Below are 14620 nucleotides of genomic sequence, written 5' to 3'. Positions count from 1 at the left end.
TGTTCCTGTAGGAACTGCGGGTCATTCCTTGCACTCACCGATTCCACAAGAAATGTGTGGATCCTTGGCTGCTGCAGCATCACACCTGCCCTCACTGCCGCCATAACATCATAGGTAAGTGCTGCAGAGTGGATGCTCTGGTGTGTTCATTTCAGACAGCTTACAAGATGAAATAAAAAGTGCGCCTTTTTGTGACTCTCCGTGGAGCTCTCAGTTCTTATTGTAACACAGCCCTAGAAATACAGTTAGCCCTAAACTCTTTTGAGAACAGCTGAGTGCCCCTGGCATAACCTTGGGGTGGGGATGATGCCCAGCTGAGGGCAGTGTTGTGCAGCCCTGAGTGCAAGGACACATGGAGAAGAGGGATGTTTTTCCTTGGGAGTTACAAAGAAGACAATGTACGGGCTTTTATTTTTCCATGATGTTGTAACTTGGAACCTGGTTTCCCTCAGTTGCCCTCTTCCTGCTTTCATTTCCTATGTGTTAAGAAAGTTTTCTGGCACTGCACATTTGTGTAAAAATGTGTAAAGTGAAAATTTGAGCAATGACTTCCAGCCTCTCTCAGCCTCTGCAAGATGTAAGCAGAAGATTTTGTATATATGAGAACAGTATCTGAAATAAATTCACTTCTTTTGCTTTTTAAGCAAATACATTTGAGTGTTTCAAGGTCTTCTAGATTCGTTTGACTTTTGTTTTGTTCTTATTTCCTTCTGTGTAAAAATTGGTGCATAATGTAATTACATGGAAAACAAAATATCCTTCTTTCTTACATAAAGTATATTCCCTTTTATTCCCTGCTAGTTCTACTTCTCCATTCTTATTTCTCTCATGCAGAACAGAAGAAGGGAAATGCAGCTCCAATCTGCCTGGAATCCATCAACCCAGCACGCAGCCGGCAGCAGAGGGTGATTCTGCCTGTCCATTACCCGGGCCGAGTGCACAGAGCAAACCAGATAACAGCGTATCCCACTCGGACAAGCATGGACCCTCACGGGAACCCCATCACGTTACTGACAGTTGAGCGACACGGTGAACAGAGCCTCTACCAAGCCCCGTCCCCAGCCTATATTCGCAGTTATCAGCCCATTCATTTGGACCATGCTCTAAACACGCATCACTGTAGCCTGGAGCACAGGGCTTACTCTCCAGCTCACAACTTCCGACGACCCAAGTTTGGCGGACGCAACTTTTCCAAAGCAGCGTGCTTTTCCCGATACGAGACCATGTATCAGCACTACTACTTCCAAGGCCTTAGTTACCCTGAGCAAGATGGACAGCTTCCAGCTGGCATTTCCTCAAAGGGTCCTTCCCGTGCCTTTCAGCCTGGTAGCAGCATGCTTTTCCCTCCTGTGGTACATGTAATGCCCTCGTCCCGCTTGGAGAGTGGCAGTACCTCCAGCTTTAGCTGCTATCATGGTCATCGTTCAGTGTGCAGTGGATATTTGGCTGACTGCCCTGGGAGTGACAGCAGCAGCAGCAGTTCTGGTCAGTGCCACTGCTCCTCCAGTGATTCCATGGTTGACTGCACAGAGGTCAGTAACCAGGGGGTTTACGGGAGCTGCTCCACCTTCCGCAGCTCTTTGAGCAGTGACTATGACCCATATGTGTACCGCAGTAGGAGCCCTTGCCGAGTGGGTGAGGTTGGTGGTGCAAACAGGGGTGCAATTGTTCTCTTGGAGGGCCCCCACCAGGACGAGCTTCCAGCTCACAGTCACAGTATGGTGGGTGCTGACTGCCGGCCTATGCCAGCTTCTTCCTCAGGGGACCAACTGTCTAACTGCAGCATGGATATGAACTATAGCAGTAATTCCTCACTAGAGCACAGGGATCCAAATGGCACTACCTCAGAGGGAGGACCTGAGGCCACTCCTGGTGCTGCCTTGGATGTTAAAAGGAACTGGAAGAATCCAGAGCTAGCAGGGTCGATTTCGGAGCAAGCGTGTGCATGCTGCTTTGAATTCCAGCACTCTGCCCTGGAGCCAAGCAATGGGACAGCTGACTGTAGTGCACTCTTCCTTAGCTCTCCACTGTGGGGGACATGTGGCCAAGGAATTGAACCACAGTCAGGGAGCACCCCAGGCTTGTACAGTATTAACTCAGACCACTTACATAGGACAGATGGGGTAAAATATGAGGGGTTGCCCTGCTGCTTCTATGAAGAGAAGCAGGTAGCCTGTAGTAGCAACAGTGGCAGTGGAGGTGGTGGCTGCTATACAGAAGACTATGCAGTGAATGTGCAGTACACGCTTCCTGATGAAACCTTGCCAAACTGTTGTAAGGGTGTATGTGATCTGGGTCAACGCATTCCCATAATTCCTGAAGACAGAGACTGTGAGCTGATTCTACCGACAGAGCACCAAGGGACCCACATAGGAGGCTGTAGCTCCTGGGATGGAACACCTGAGCTAGACACTTACCTGCACTGTCAAGGTATTGGAGAGGTACAGGTCGAGAGGGAGGTGTGCTATGAGGCAACATCATTCCTACGGCAGAACTACTCTCAGGAGGAGGAAACTGGAATGCCCTTTCCCAGTCCCACTCTGAAGTCCCAGAAGCTTATGATGACCACAAAGGCCACAGGTAATATATGTGCTTTTTTTGATTACTTGCTACCTTTCTGTCTCAGTGTAGGAAATGCTGCCGGCTGTCTAGGTACCTGCAGCCATAAAGGTTACTCTGTCCTTTGCATAAGAGCAGTTACTGACTAACCATTCACCCCAAAGTATTATTCTCTGGTTACCTGTGCTCATTTGGTCATAACTAGAGGAGGAGAAGATGATTGTTTACTATCTAACCCTATAAAAGCTTGCATGCTCATCCTTTGTGGGGAGGGGTCCCCATTAGAGTTCCCACAGCAAGGGACACTGCTGGTCATGGCAGCTGTGGTGAGTTGCCTAGGAAGACAAGGCTACCCTGAGAGATGACAGACAAGTTGAAGGGTGTTTTTAAAAAAAAAGTGAAAACCTTTGAATTGCCTTAGAAGAATATGTGGGAAAGTCTCTGCTGTGGACATAGACAAGGGGGAAAAAATAACTACTCACAGAAAGAAGGGTATATTTCTTACCTGCCTTGCCAGGGTTATTTTAAGGGGTGTCCATAGAATCACAAGGTACCCTAGGTTGGAAGGGACCTCAGGCCATCATCTAGTTCAACCCCCTGCTCAAAGCAGAGCCAGCTCTGAGACCAGACCATGTTTGACAGATTACACCAAGTTTATCCAGTCAGGCTGGATAAACCTTCAGGGACACAGAGTGCAGTCCCTTTCTGGACTTCTCTGCCTGTGCCTGACTGCCAGTATGGTCAAAAGATTTTCTTTATATCCAGTCTGAAGATCTCATACTTCAACTTAACTTCTCACCTCTTGTTCAGAATGCATGTCTGTGAAGACTGTGGTTCCATCACTGGGACAACCTCCATGTAGGTATTGCAAAGCTGCTAGGGATGCCCTTATGGCAGGCTGAACAACCCATATCCCTCAGCCTCTTCACACAAAGTGCTCCAGCCCTCTGAGCATCTTGGCTCTCTGCTAAACTCCAGTCAGTGGGTGTCTTACTCTGGGGGCGCAAAACTGTGTGCAATATTCTAGATGCAATGTTCCTTAGTTTTGTTTATCTTTCAGGTGCTGGATCTCATCCCTTGGAGAGAAGCCAAATCAGTGACTAGACCTGTCCAGAAGATCCCAGATGGAGAAGCAGAGCTTATCAGAGACTCCAAATTCTCATGGACTTAATTTTTTTTAAGCTTTGACAAACACGCAAAAGTGGTAATGTGGAGAAGTCCCTCCCCTATTTCCTCTGTGTTCACATCAGTTTGATTGTCTCCTTTGTCCCTCCTGCCTGAAGACTTCAGGCCTTGATTTGTGTGCAAAGCCCATGTGGGGACATGGTGTGGAGCATTTCTGAGCTCTAGTGCCATTTCTGTATTAATGACAAAGTGTTATTTATATTTTCTTTTTAGAAGTGGCCTCTTGCTGAGAGGTAACACAGTGTGTTAAATAAGCCAGGCTATGTGTAGATGCTGTTATCTCCTACTTGAAGGAGTCCAGCCTTTGATAAGCTCAGGGCTACACCTGCCTTAGAAACCAGATAGCACCTTGAAATATAGTAGTCCAGAGGGATACAGCTGCTGAATGGATGCTCAGATACTGACTAATCCCAGTAGCAAATCCTAGCAGCCAGCAAGTTATGCGAGTGATTTTGAGGGAGGTGAAGCATTGGACTGTCTCCTTTCTCCTCTTCCCTTCTCCCCCCTTTCATGCTGCTCTGATGGTTTGGCTAGGAAGGTGTCCTGCCATTATGATTAGTTTCAACAGAGTGGGGGTAAGGAAACTGATAGCTCAGAATGTTCTCATCCTCACTTCTGTCTTTGAACCGTGGACCTCATTGTATCTTCTGACCAGTGAAGAATGCTGGGGACCTCTCCCTCAAGCAGATGCTAGAACAAAGTGCTTAGAAAGGCTATTACCTTTGTAGGTAATGAACTTTTCCTTCCATAGGAAGTTTTTCAGGCACCTGTAGCCCCTGTTACGGCTGTGAGGAATGCTGGCATGTGCAGGGAAACAGCTTGCAGTGTGCTTGCAGCTTTGCTGGCTCATTTTGGAAACAGGTCATAGGGTTTCTTGTTTCCTTACAGGCTGCAAGCATGCCTACGGGAAGCAGTGCTTGTCACCTCTTGCACATGTGGGAAAGTGAGGGACTTGGTTTAATCATTGTTTTCTTCTTCGCTGTGCTTAATGTAGCTTCCATAGATTGATCTGTTTTAAAGGTTTCTTGGGCCCAGCCAGTTGTGCTTCATTTTTGTCTTGTGTACAGAGTGCTCTCTGTACCCCATTAGCCTGGGCACATACTTTTGTTCTTGTTCTTGTCCTAGTGGGGATGTTTGTTATCATGAGATAATTTATGTTGTCACTTCTGATAGCAATTGTTTCCTGTGGAAACAGCAGCTTCTGAGTAAGAGGCTACCATAGCATGGGTTAAATTGCCTGTCATGCTGCATGTGCCTGAGGACACAGTGTCATCCTGTGGTGTATTCACAGCAGGAATTCTTCTAAAGGGAAACTAAGTATTTAATGCCCACAGTGCTAGTCTTCTGAAAAGATTTGTCCTAAGTTCAGTACACTTTGGAGATACTTCAAAGACGTGAAATAGAGATGTACACTTCATATTCTGCCAAAGCAATGTCCTTGACAGCACTGGGCTGGTTGTGAGACCCAGCAAAGCTAACTTGTATTCTCTGTAGTCCCAAATGAACTATTTTAAAAGAAGGAAACATCTAAGAAATAACAAATATATTTGTCTATTTCTTTTTGCTTTTGTACCCAGTAAGTTAGGAAAAAAAGTTCCATCTAAAGGAATTCACATTACATCTTTTCAATCAACAAGCACCAAAATTCAGCTGTTCAGAGAATTAATACAAGGCAGTATCTGGGTATAAGATTAAAAGAAAAACTTCAATAAACACATTTTGTGTGTATAAAGCTTATTAAAAACTTATTCATTCTCTGAATGACTGAAGTAAGTGGTATGTGTTGGGAGAATAAACTCTAAAGGTTTGTGATTTTTGGAATTTAAAAAAAAAAATTTAAGTCTTACCCTCCCCTTCCTCCACTAAAAAAGAAATGCATTTTAGAAGCTATGGTGTATTAGCTTGGTTATTCTGCTTGGTGTTTTGTGAGGCACTGTAAAGGCCACCTAAGATACATTGTACTCTGTAACTATACAGCACGTTGTGGTAAAACGTGGTTCTTAAAGAGATTTGAATATTCTGGCTCATGGTGATCCCAGATGTACTGGTCCCATACACACTGGGGAAATCTGTGCCGGTACAAATCTCTGCAGCCCACACCACAGACACCCTACACCTGCTTTCTGTGTTGGGTTTGATATTTAACATAAAACTCTATGTCCAGTGCAGACTTACAGGCTAGCTGGCCATGATAGATGGTTTTTATAACAAAATGCCTTTCTACTACTTACATGAACAGTTGTCATTGTGTTTGGCTCACGAGGCACTATTTAAAATGTTTTTAATTAAAATTGTCTTATAGCACTTAAAATTGTTTTGTATAAAATTTGCTGTAAAGATTTGTAATATGGTCAAAGGGCTCTTTCTCCTTCATTACCATTTTTAAAAATGTTTTAAAAGCTAGAAAGCATCTTGTATATATTCTGTATATGTATAGCAGCACATTTCATGTATGGAAATATGTTCTCAGAATATTTATTTACTAATATATTTATCTTAAGCCATGTCTTATGTTGAGAGTGTGTGACATTATTGTAATAATCATTGAAAATCACTAACACGAGGCCCTGTAAATACATGATAATTGCACACAAAGATTTTACAGTACTTGCCGACCAAAAATGATTTAAGAGAAGTGTAGTTACTTGCAGTTTTGTAAGAAAGTGTACAAATGTCTGTATTAAAAGAAAAAAAAAAAGGCAAAACCACACAAAAAATACAGTTTTATTGCATATACATGTGGGAGTTGTCCTTCTTGTTTTGGGGGAAAGGATAGAGATAGCTATTCTCAAAGTATAGTCCTAGATATACTGAGATGAGCTCTAATAAACAACATTTCTTCCTTTTTTTTGAAAATAACAGGTGGATATGTATATGCCTTCACACAGCACACAGGTTATTGGGGGGACCCGGGGGGCACTTGTCACACAGGCCCCTGAACCCTCCAAGCACACGAGAAGTACCACATCTGCTAAAAGAGATCCTCATTTATGTTTGGAACCTGCCTGTTCCTTGTGGCAGGGGAACTTAACTCTGGTGTAGTTTCAGGTAAAAGTAATTTATTGTCCTGAAATAAAATCGCTTTGGGACAGCATGATACATGTGGACACAGCTGGGTCAGTCATAGCTTGAATAGTTACACTAGATCCAGGTCCTTGCCCTGCATCATGGAATCACTGGTCCAGCTTAAGTGAAAATCAATACTGTGGTACTCATTTTGTCAGCAGAGAGCACAATTTGATCAGAGATATTTATGCAGACACCAGAAGACGGGAGCCTGGGGGCGTGTGGCTCTGTGCGTGTATGTACATGTATATTTATGTATGCTATTTCATGTATTATTTATTTCCCATCCAGTGATACACACAGAGTGTTTTCCAGGATTCTCCAGTTTCTTCCTTTTCCCAAAGATTTTTACCTTGTAATCCCCTGGACTTTCCCCATCTCCCATCCATGTTCAAATGCACTGTAATTCAATCACCTCAGGATTCAGCCAAGAAATGAGCCTTACTTCTCTCCACCCCTCGTTTCACATGTGAAAACTCCGTTTGGGATGACAGATTGTTGAGGAGTGTCATTTTATAGGGGAGCCTTTGTGGCATGAGGACCAGTTACCATCCTGATCGCAGGTACGATGGAAAAGCCTGGCCTGTGTGCAAAGACAGGCACAGAAATGGAAGAGCAAAAGGAGCAAGTGCTTCCCAATGAAAGTACGTGCCCCTTTTTTTGCTCAGTGAACAGAATCTTGGCAACTGCCAGTGATTACAGATATGCCTTTTAGATGTGCCTTTTATCTGCAAATCAGTTCATCCAACAACTGCTTTTACAAATAGCATAAACCCCGCCGTACATGGATGGCTGCTAACGCGTACGTTGATGGGTCACACCTGAGTCTCCCTTCTCTTCCCTCCCTCCATCCCCCGTTTGCTGTTGCTGCTGGGGTTCTGTTTTCTTGTGCCCTGTTCTGAAGAAAACTGTTCAGTGATTGTGCTTTGAAGAACAGCACAGACCACCACCATCGGTGTCCCACAGAATAATCAGTGAGCCCATATTCTGTCTCTGAGAAAGGCAGCAGTGGGCTGCTGGCTGAACTTGTATGTGGGGCTTAGCTGTGTGTGATATTGTCTTTGTTGTGGCTTTTAAAAAATGACTAAATATTTTCTATCCAAAATGAACATTTTGATACTGTGGGGGGGGGAGGTTCTTTTTACTTTCCAGGTTCGATGTTTAAGGAACAGATTTGTGACAAAATTGGGAGTCCTGTGGGGCACCACAAACCTCCACAGAACCTCGATACGGTAAAAAAAGTCAAGCAGGAGCAGACTATTCCAAATGGACTGTACATTATCGTAACACTTGGTGTTTCTGTAACACTATCTGCAATATCATGTGCATCTGTCAAATCTATGACAGCTGTTAGGTAACGTTTGTTGTTACTTGGGTAGTGTGAAAAGAAAAATGCCCTTAAAAGGATGGCCATGTTCATACCCTGTGGAGCCAGCCTGGCCTAATTCTCTGGCCAGGGAAACAATAGCATACCTGAAACCAGATATTTTACCTTGCAGTGAAAGCGCTGTGCTGCTGTGACTTAAATGCTTCATAGAAAAGTGTCTCTTTCAGAATAAAGAACACGTTTCTCTCATGGGGAATGAAACTGCTGCTTAGGAAACAACCAGGAAAAAAGAAGGGAACGGTTCCCAGAAAGAACAAAAGTGCAGGAGTCTCATAACCGGAATGGCAAGAAAGGAGAGCAGAGTAACCTCCTCTGTGTAAGGGGAGGTCGGTCCCCTGCAACACTTGTGTTTCTAGAAGAAAAATGAGTCTTCACATGAAAAGCTGGAGACAGTTTTGGTATTTGTCACTGGTTTTCTGGTGTTAGCATAAAAGGTTGCTGAAGGTTTCTTAAACTGCAGCATTATTTTGGCCAGGAGGAATTAATTAGAGAGAAAAGATGAATCTTGCAAGAAAGTGGAAACAGCATTACATATTGCAGCAATTTGTAAAGCAAACAGTGAAAGAACTGTTACAGTTCTTTCTAAAAGTTTGAAAACACGTAAACTGAAAACTTTCAGTTTGCTGTTACCTCTGAACTTGTGTCTCAGAGCAATATCATACTTTATATAAGTAATCATTCTCAGCTCTAATACTTTCTTCTAACTTGTATAGCAAGCAGTGCTCTTGTAACCTGCTGGTGAACTGCAGCAGTTTCTGCCTCCTTTACTCCATGTTTGTATACACTTCAGCCATCCTAACTGAACTCCTCCTGCACAAATACACTGTATTTATTTTTTCATAATTATTATTTACAACCACTTGCTGCATACAGGGTGAACAGTTATAAACACAGTGCATACTTCAGCAGTGAGTCATCTCAAGTTTGATTTATTCTGGTTTCTTGACAGCCTTATGTGGTTCATGTGATAGCTTTTGGATTTGTAGCAAAATGTCTTGAGACTGAAGTTCACAATGCCAAATTTCATCCCAAAGCACAGGTGCTCAGTAAATTTGAGGAAGTATGAGTGGCATGAAATGTATGTGTATTGGGGATGTGTTGTTACAGAAAAAATGGTATGGTCTGAAGGCAATACTATTTTTCACTCTCAAGGTAGCAGAATTGTTCATAAATGTCTAGAACAATATTCAGGTGAAACTACCAGTGAACTGTATTTCATTGGAAGATTGTGAAATACTGCTGCAAGGTAGTAAGAACTAGTTGGACAAGTTTTTGTCAGGAGTTGTTTTTGTAGTTCACTCTTCCTTTAGGCAAAGTGGTGCACTAGAAAAATCTGTTCCTTCCCACTGCCTGAGAAGGCTTGTTAAGCAGAAGATGAAAGTGGAATAGCTACTTATGCTCATTCAGTGGCAGCAGTGTGTCTGCTCATGTGTTTGGCCTGTAGTCATCCAGGCTGCAGATTCAGTACAGTTTCCAGGACTATCTGTAAAAATCTCCTATTTATACTATTGCCAGGGGGAGTTGGAATATGTAGACTTCAATTCTGCAATCCCACTGGATTGTCTGCCTGAGCAATGGGATAAACTTCCTCAGCATTGTCCTGGCTGTAGAAAATCTGGCAGAAACAAGTCCTAAAGAAGATTATGTAAATGCTTGATTGAAAAAGCAGATTACATGTTTGATGGTAAAAATTGTCCAGAGAATATATGCACACGAATTTGCAGAATTTGATGAACAGTCTAATACAATTACTAGGCTAGAAATGAGATTCAAAGGAGTAAAGTGTTTCTTACAGCAATTGTTTTATCAGCATCTATTCTGTCACAAAGCTGAGTTTGAGTTACCCTATTCTCAATGTCCTTCTATCATATATACCAAAGAAGTATCTTTGGTTTTTTTCCCTATGGTTACAGTGTATAGAAAATTTATTTTTCCCAGAGTGTAAACTAACATCTTTTTTTCCTATAAAATGTTAGCAAAATCCAAGCATAATATGCTGTATTAAATAATGCATTTCCTATACATATACAAATATATATTACTATGATAACACATCACACATTTTTACATAACACAGTCTCTGTTTTCCCACAACATAACAATATTAAGACAAAAATACATATAAAATCATGTAGTCAACAAACTAAACTAGTTTTAAATGTAGATTCTGAATGAGGGAAGGCACTTGTCCAGCTGGCCCCTTTCCACCTGAGGTCCACATGCAGTGCAGGCTGCTGGAACTGGGGTGCTGTGTGAAGGCAGCAGGCTCACAAATCGCTGCTCTGGCAGTTCCAGCAGAAGTACTCACTGCCCCAGCTTCTGGGGCACACATCTGTCCTTGTCCTATGGCTTCTTGTCTGTCTGCTTAGCTGTGGACTCGGTGAGCTCTTAGCTCATCTCTCTGTGCAACCACCCAATGAGCAAGATCAAAGAGCTCAGCTCTGTAAAAAGTAACTCAGGGAAGAAAAAGCCATGGCAATTTTTAACCTGGTCAGTTTATTGCACCACTACACAGCTGGTCACACCAACACAAGACTGAGGAGGGGACCAGAGCAGGAGCTGAAATCCATGTATATGAGGAGGCAGCCCCTCACGATGATCTGCTTGTCAAAGCAGTTGCTTTGGACATTGTCGCCAGTGTCACATTTGCAGCCTGTCCAGGCTCTTGAGGGGACTGCTAGGCAGGAGGTCAGAAGGCCATTCAGATACAATCCCAAACCAATTCTTCTGCAGTTATTTTCAATTTGTTGAAGAAAATGCTGCAAACACCAACAGCCTGAGGTGTCCCTGCTCTCCAGCTGCCAGCTCTCAGCTGGCTGTGTAGTAGGGGCATTTCTTTTGTGGCATTACAACAGTTGTGCATGTCACACTTTTTGCTTCTTTCTCCCTCAAACCCTTACAGCAAAGATCAAAACATGCTATGTTAATGGATACCACATATCTTGGCCGTAAATCACCACACTGAAGTGTCTGTACCAGACCACATTTGGAAAAAATCCACACCAGAGATCTACCTGCTCTTCATGGTCTCAGCCCTGTAAAGTAATAAGTGCTATTTAAGGGACCCTGTCTATGAATTTCCATCTATTGGTCTGTTTGCTAGCTCTAGAAGTATCTAGCATCGGAAAATCTGAATTATTTGGTGGGAGGGAACATAATTTCTTCTATGCTTTTATCAGTGTATTACCCATGCACTGTCTAATATCTTATGCATAGGCATGTTTATTGTTGCCATGACCATTTAATCTGCTGTAAGTGCTAATTTTATGGGTCTTTTGTACAGAAATTTGATAAGTGTTCCTCATGAAAGTCCCATGAAATATAATTTTATTTAAAAAATAGTTGAGGAGCTAAGGGACCGATGCAAAAACTTCACTTCCTAAATTCTCTAGATTTTGCATTAGTAGTATCCATCTTTGTTGTTGTTTGTAATGAGATTTTCTCTAATATTATAATAAAATTAAATTCTTTACTAAGGAAGAGAAGCGTAACAGTTCTGTGTATTTTCCTTCTGCAGAAGGTGTCAATCAGTCACTGGGTGTTCCTGATGTTATCTCAGTTTGTCACCATTAACTGCTTTGTGAATGTCTCTCTGACAAAATGTTTAACTTGCATTTGATGAGGCAAGCAAACAAAGCTTCATCACTTTGTGGTAAGCACTGTGTGCTTGTAACAGCTCCTAAGGATCTGGCACCACACTGATTCTCTCTGCCTGGTTTCCTATTAGTGCATCAAATTAAGGATGCTTAGGAACCAACCTACTTCGTTTTGCTGTGAATCTCTGAGGTGAACTCTTTGTCTACACAGCATGATGCAAAACCTTACTTTCAAAAAAGGCAATTTCAGAACTTTTCTTGGGTCTGAAACAGACAATGGTTTTTGGTCCAACATGATGACACGTTTTGCAACTTGTCCTGTCTTCATTTTAGCTAATACTGTAATTATATTTTCCTGTATTCTTTCCAGCAGCTCATGCAAGAAAGTACTAGATGTTCTCATGCTATTCCATTTTTTATGTAAACAATTCCATAACTGCTGGCTTAGTAAAATCTGGTTTCTTTTAAGCACGCATTGTGATACTGTTCAGCTGTCTCTAGCACTCAGCTGTGGTACATAAATGGAGCTGGACTGAATTCAGTTCAGGTAAGAGACCAGATCTGCAATGAGAAGTAAGGCACAATATTTCAGTGCTTAATTCTTCAATGCCCTGTTTTTTCAAGGAAATCTGTAGCCCTCATGAAGGGGAGGGAGTTATATGTTTAAAAACATAAGGGCAGATACAAGAATGAATTTAAACTCAGTGATGATTTTCTTACTTTTCTAGTACCCTTTGCAGAGGCACGTAATAGATGTTCTCTGACTGCACATCTGGTATATGCAGACCATTGGTATATGTTCAAACTTAACCAGAATTCTGTAGTTTATTGGTTGTCAGTGAATCTCCTCTGAGTTTGAGGAGCTGCCTACTGTAAACTTTGCCAGTCAATATATCTGACCTTCTGCACTGACAGTTTTTCTTAAGTATCTTGCTGGTCTGAAATTGCTGAGGCTGAAAGACTCACTGCTGATCCCTTGGAATCACTTGTTTCCCACTTGTGGTGGGATAAGAAATCTGAGTATTGTGTATGGACACTCAGTCTACCAAAGAGAAGAAATAGTTAATGCTGTCTGTTGCAGTCAAAGAGAAAATAGTTCACAGATCAGATGTTTTAGTTCTGTGACAATTAAGGCAATTACCTTAAAAATTCAGTCCAGTTTTAATGTTGCAGGCAAGGAGACACTTCTCACAGGTAAGTATCAAGGCAACTGTTCCATGTGTGTCCAGCTGCACAGCCTGGCACAGCTGAGTTGGTGACAGCAGCCTAAAACTTTGGAAATAGTTTGGGCTGCTGAGATTAATACATGTGGCTTCAGAGTAAAAATCTGTTAGTTAGCCTCACTGTTAAAAATTCAGTGGATTACAGTATCTTTGGACAATCCTTTAAGAAGCCCATAGCTTATACCCAGGATGAATGCTGGATGTCAGGCTGGAGCACAACAGTTTTTTAAAGGATCACCGTGAATATGAACAAAATTATCATAAACATCAGTGAATGGTGAGTCAGACATAGTCATTTAAAAGGCTTCAATGCTCATGCAGGCCTGGAGCTGGTGAGCATTAGTCAATCAAAATGCCTATTTGCAGCCAAATCTTACTTTAGGGGCCTCCTGAATTTGATTTATGTGTGCATCTCTGCTTGTAGACACAGAAACAGAAAATGCAGAAAGAGCACAGCACTGAGCAACCAGGCTGACAGCTTTTCTGGTCTTTGATTCCCCTTTTACTGTATAGTACCATTTAGATGTGTTTACATCAAGGCAAGCAAGTTCTGTTTGCTGTGGTAGCCAAGCAGGCTATCAGTACCCACCTCTTTCTTCAGCCTTGAGAACAGAAGGACTAAAGGAGCCTGATATAAGAGTGGTACAGGCAAGTAGGACACAAGAAGTCCTCAACCTGTAGATACCCCTTCAGTTACCTTTGGCAGGGGTAGAGAACATTTTGAATTTTATGAGTTTTTACATCTATTTTAAGTGCAATGGTTTAAGGGCAGTAATTAACAGCACTACAGACTTGAGGAGCACCAGACAGTTCAAAATTATTGCTGCAGTTAAATCCGTTGTCACTAGTACACCCAAGAGAACAGCAGATAGGCAAAGTCACTCAAAGGCCTTTGGAAATGGACTTTTTGGAAAACAAGTATGAGATTGGAAGGAAAAAAAGGAAGATTAATCTCAAGTCACCTGGATTTTAAGAAGATCAATTCTTGCAAAATAAAAGACACTTCAGTTTCCCACTAGTGGGTTGCAATCGTCTTGTTGATTTCGAAGCTTTTTCTTGAATATGGATATGGATGTGGATGGCTGGTAAAATATACTCCAGATCTCACCAGCAGTAGTAACATCGCTGCAGTCTTCTGTTTCAGCTGCAGCTGGAATCTGATGTGACCTAGGAAACAAGAGGTAATTCACTCTTGTGTTAACATGCTAGGGAGGATAATGTTATTTCTGCAGTATTTCTACACTGGGAATGCTCACAGCTTCCACTAATTTGTGACACTTTTTCTTTGTACCTGCTGCAAAATGTGGGGTTTTGGAATGTTTCTTGTCTTGACCAAATGAGAAGTTAGGTATTCTATTGCCACCCTAATGACAGCAGTGACATTAGGCTAAGAGGGCTCTACAGACTGTAGTTGGTTTTGTTATTATAGTTGCTATTAATACAAATTAATTTCCTTGTAAATTGTTTGTGCTATGTAAATACAATATTCAGCATTTTGATTTGCTGATAATTCACCATCATTTCATTCAATGAGTGTCCATCTAGAGGACACAAAATTTATTTGGTATGAGTGTAGAGGTCTTCATTTTTTCCCTGCAAAGTAT

The 14620-nt window shown here is 42.2% G+C and overlaps 2 protein-coding genes across 3 annotated transcripts in view; one reads left to right on the top strand and one right to left on the bottom strand.

The window, feature by feature from the left end:
* Positions 1-6480, top strand: part of LOC121673240 (E3 ubiquitin-protein ligase ZNRF3-like) — a 30546-nt gene extending 24066 nt beyond the window's left edge. For both annotated transcript variants that reach the window (XM_042046393.1, XM_042046392.1), the window contains 3 exons: positions 12-114; positions 835-2580; positions 3620-6480. In XM_042046393.1, the coding sequence (XP_041902327.1) occupies positions 12-114; positions 835-2580; positions 3620-3663 (1893 nt within the window). In that variant the 3' untranslated portion in view covers positions 3664-6480. The remainder of the gene's footprint in view (positions 1-11; positions 115-834; positions 2581-3619) is intronic.
* LOC121673241 (kremen protein 1-like) overlaps positions 6451-14620 on the bottom strand; it is a 30781-nt gene continuing 22611 nt past the window's right edge. Inside the window, exon 9 of the mRNA XM_042046394.1 lies at positions 6451-14183. Within this exon, the coding sequence (XP_041902328.1) occupies positions 14021-14183 (163 nt within the window). The 3' untranslated portion in view covers positions 6451-14020. The remainder of the gene's footprint in view (positions 14184-14620) is intronic.

Source organism: Corvus kubaryi, unplaced genomic scaffold, assembly GCF_017639235.1.
Source record: "Corvus kubaryi isolate FWS band 111438036 unplaced genomic scaffold, C.kubaryi_AGA036_p1.0 65292, whole genome shotgun sequence".
In the NCBI taxonomy this organism is placed as follows: domain Eukaryota; kingdom Metazoa; phylum Chordata; class Aves; order Passeriformes; family Corvidae; genus Corvus; species Corvus kubaryi.
This window is presented reverse-complemented; position numbering and strand designations above follow the sequence as displayed.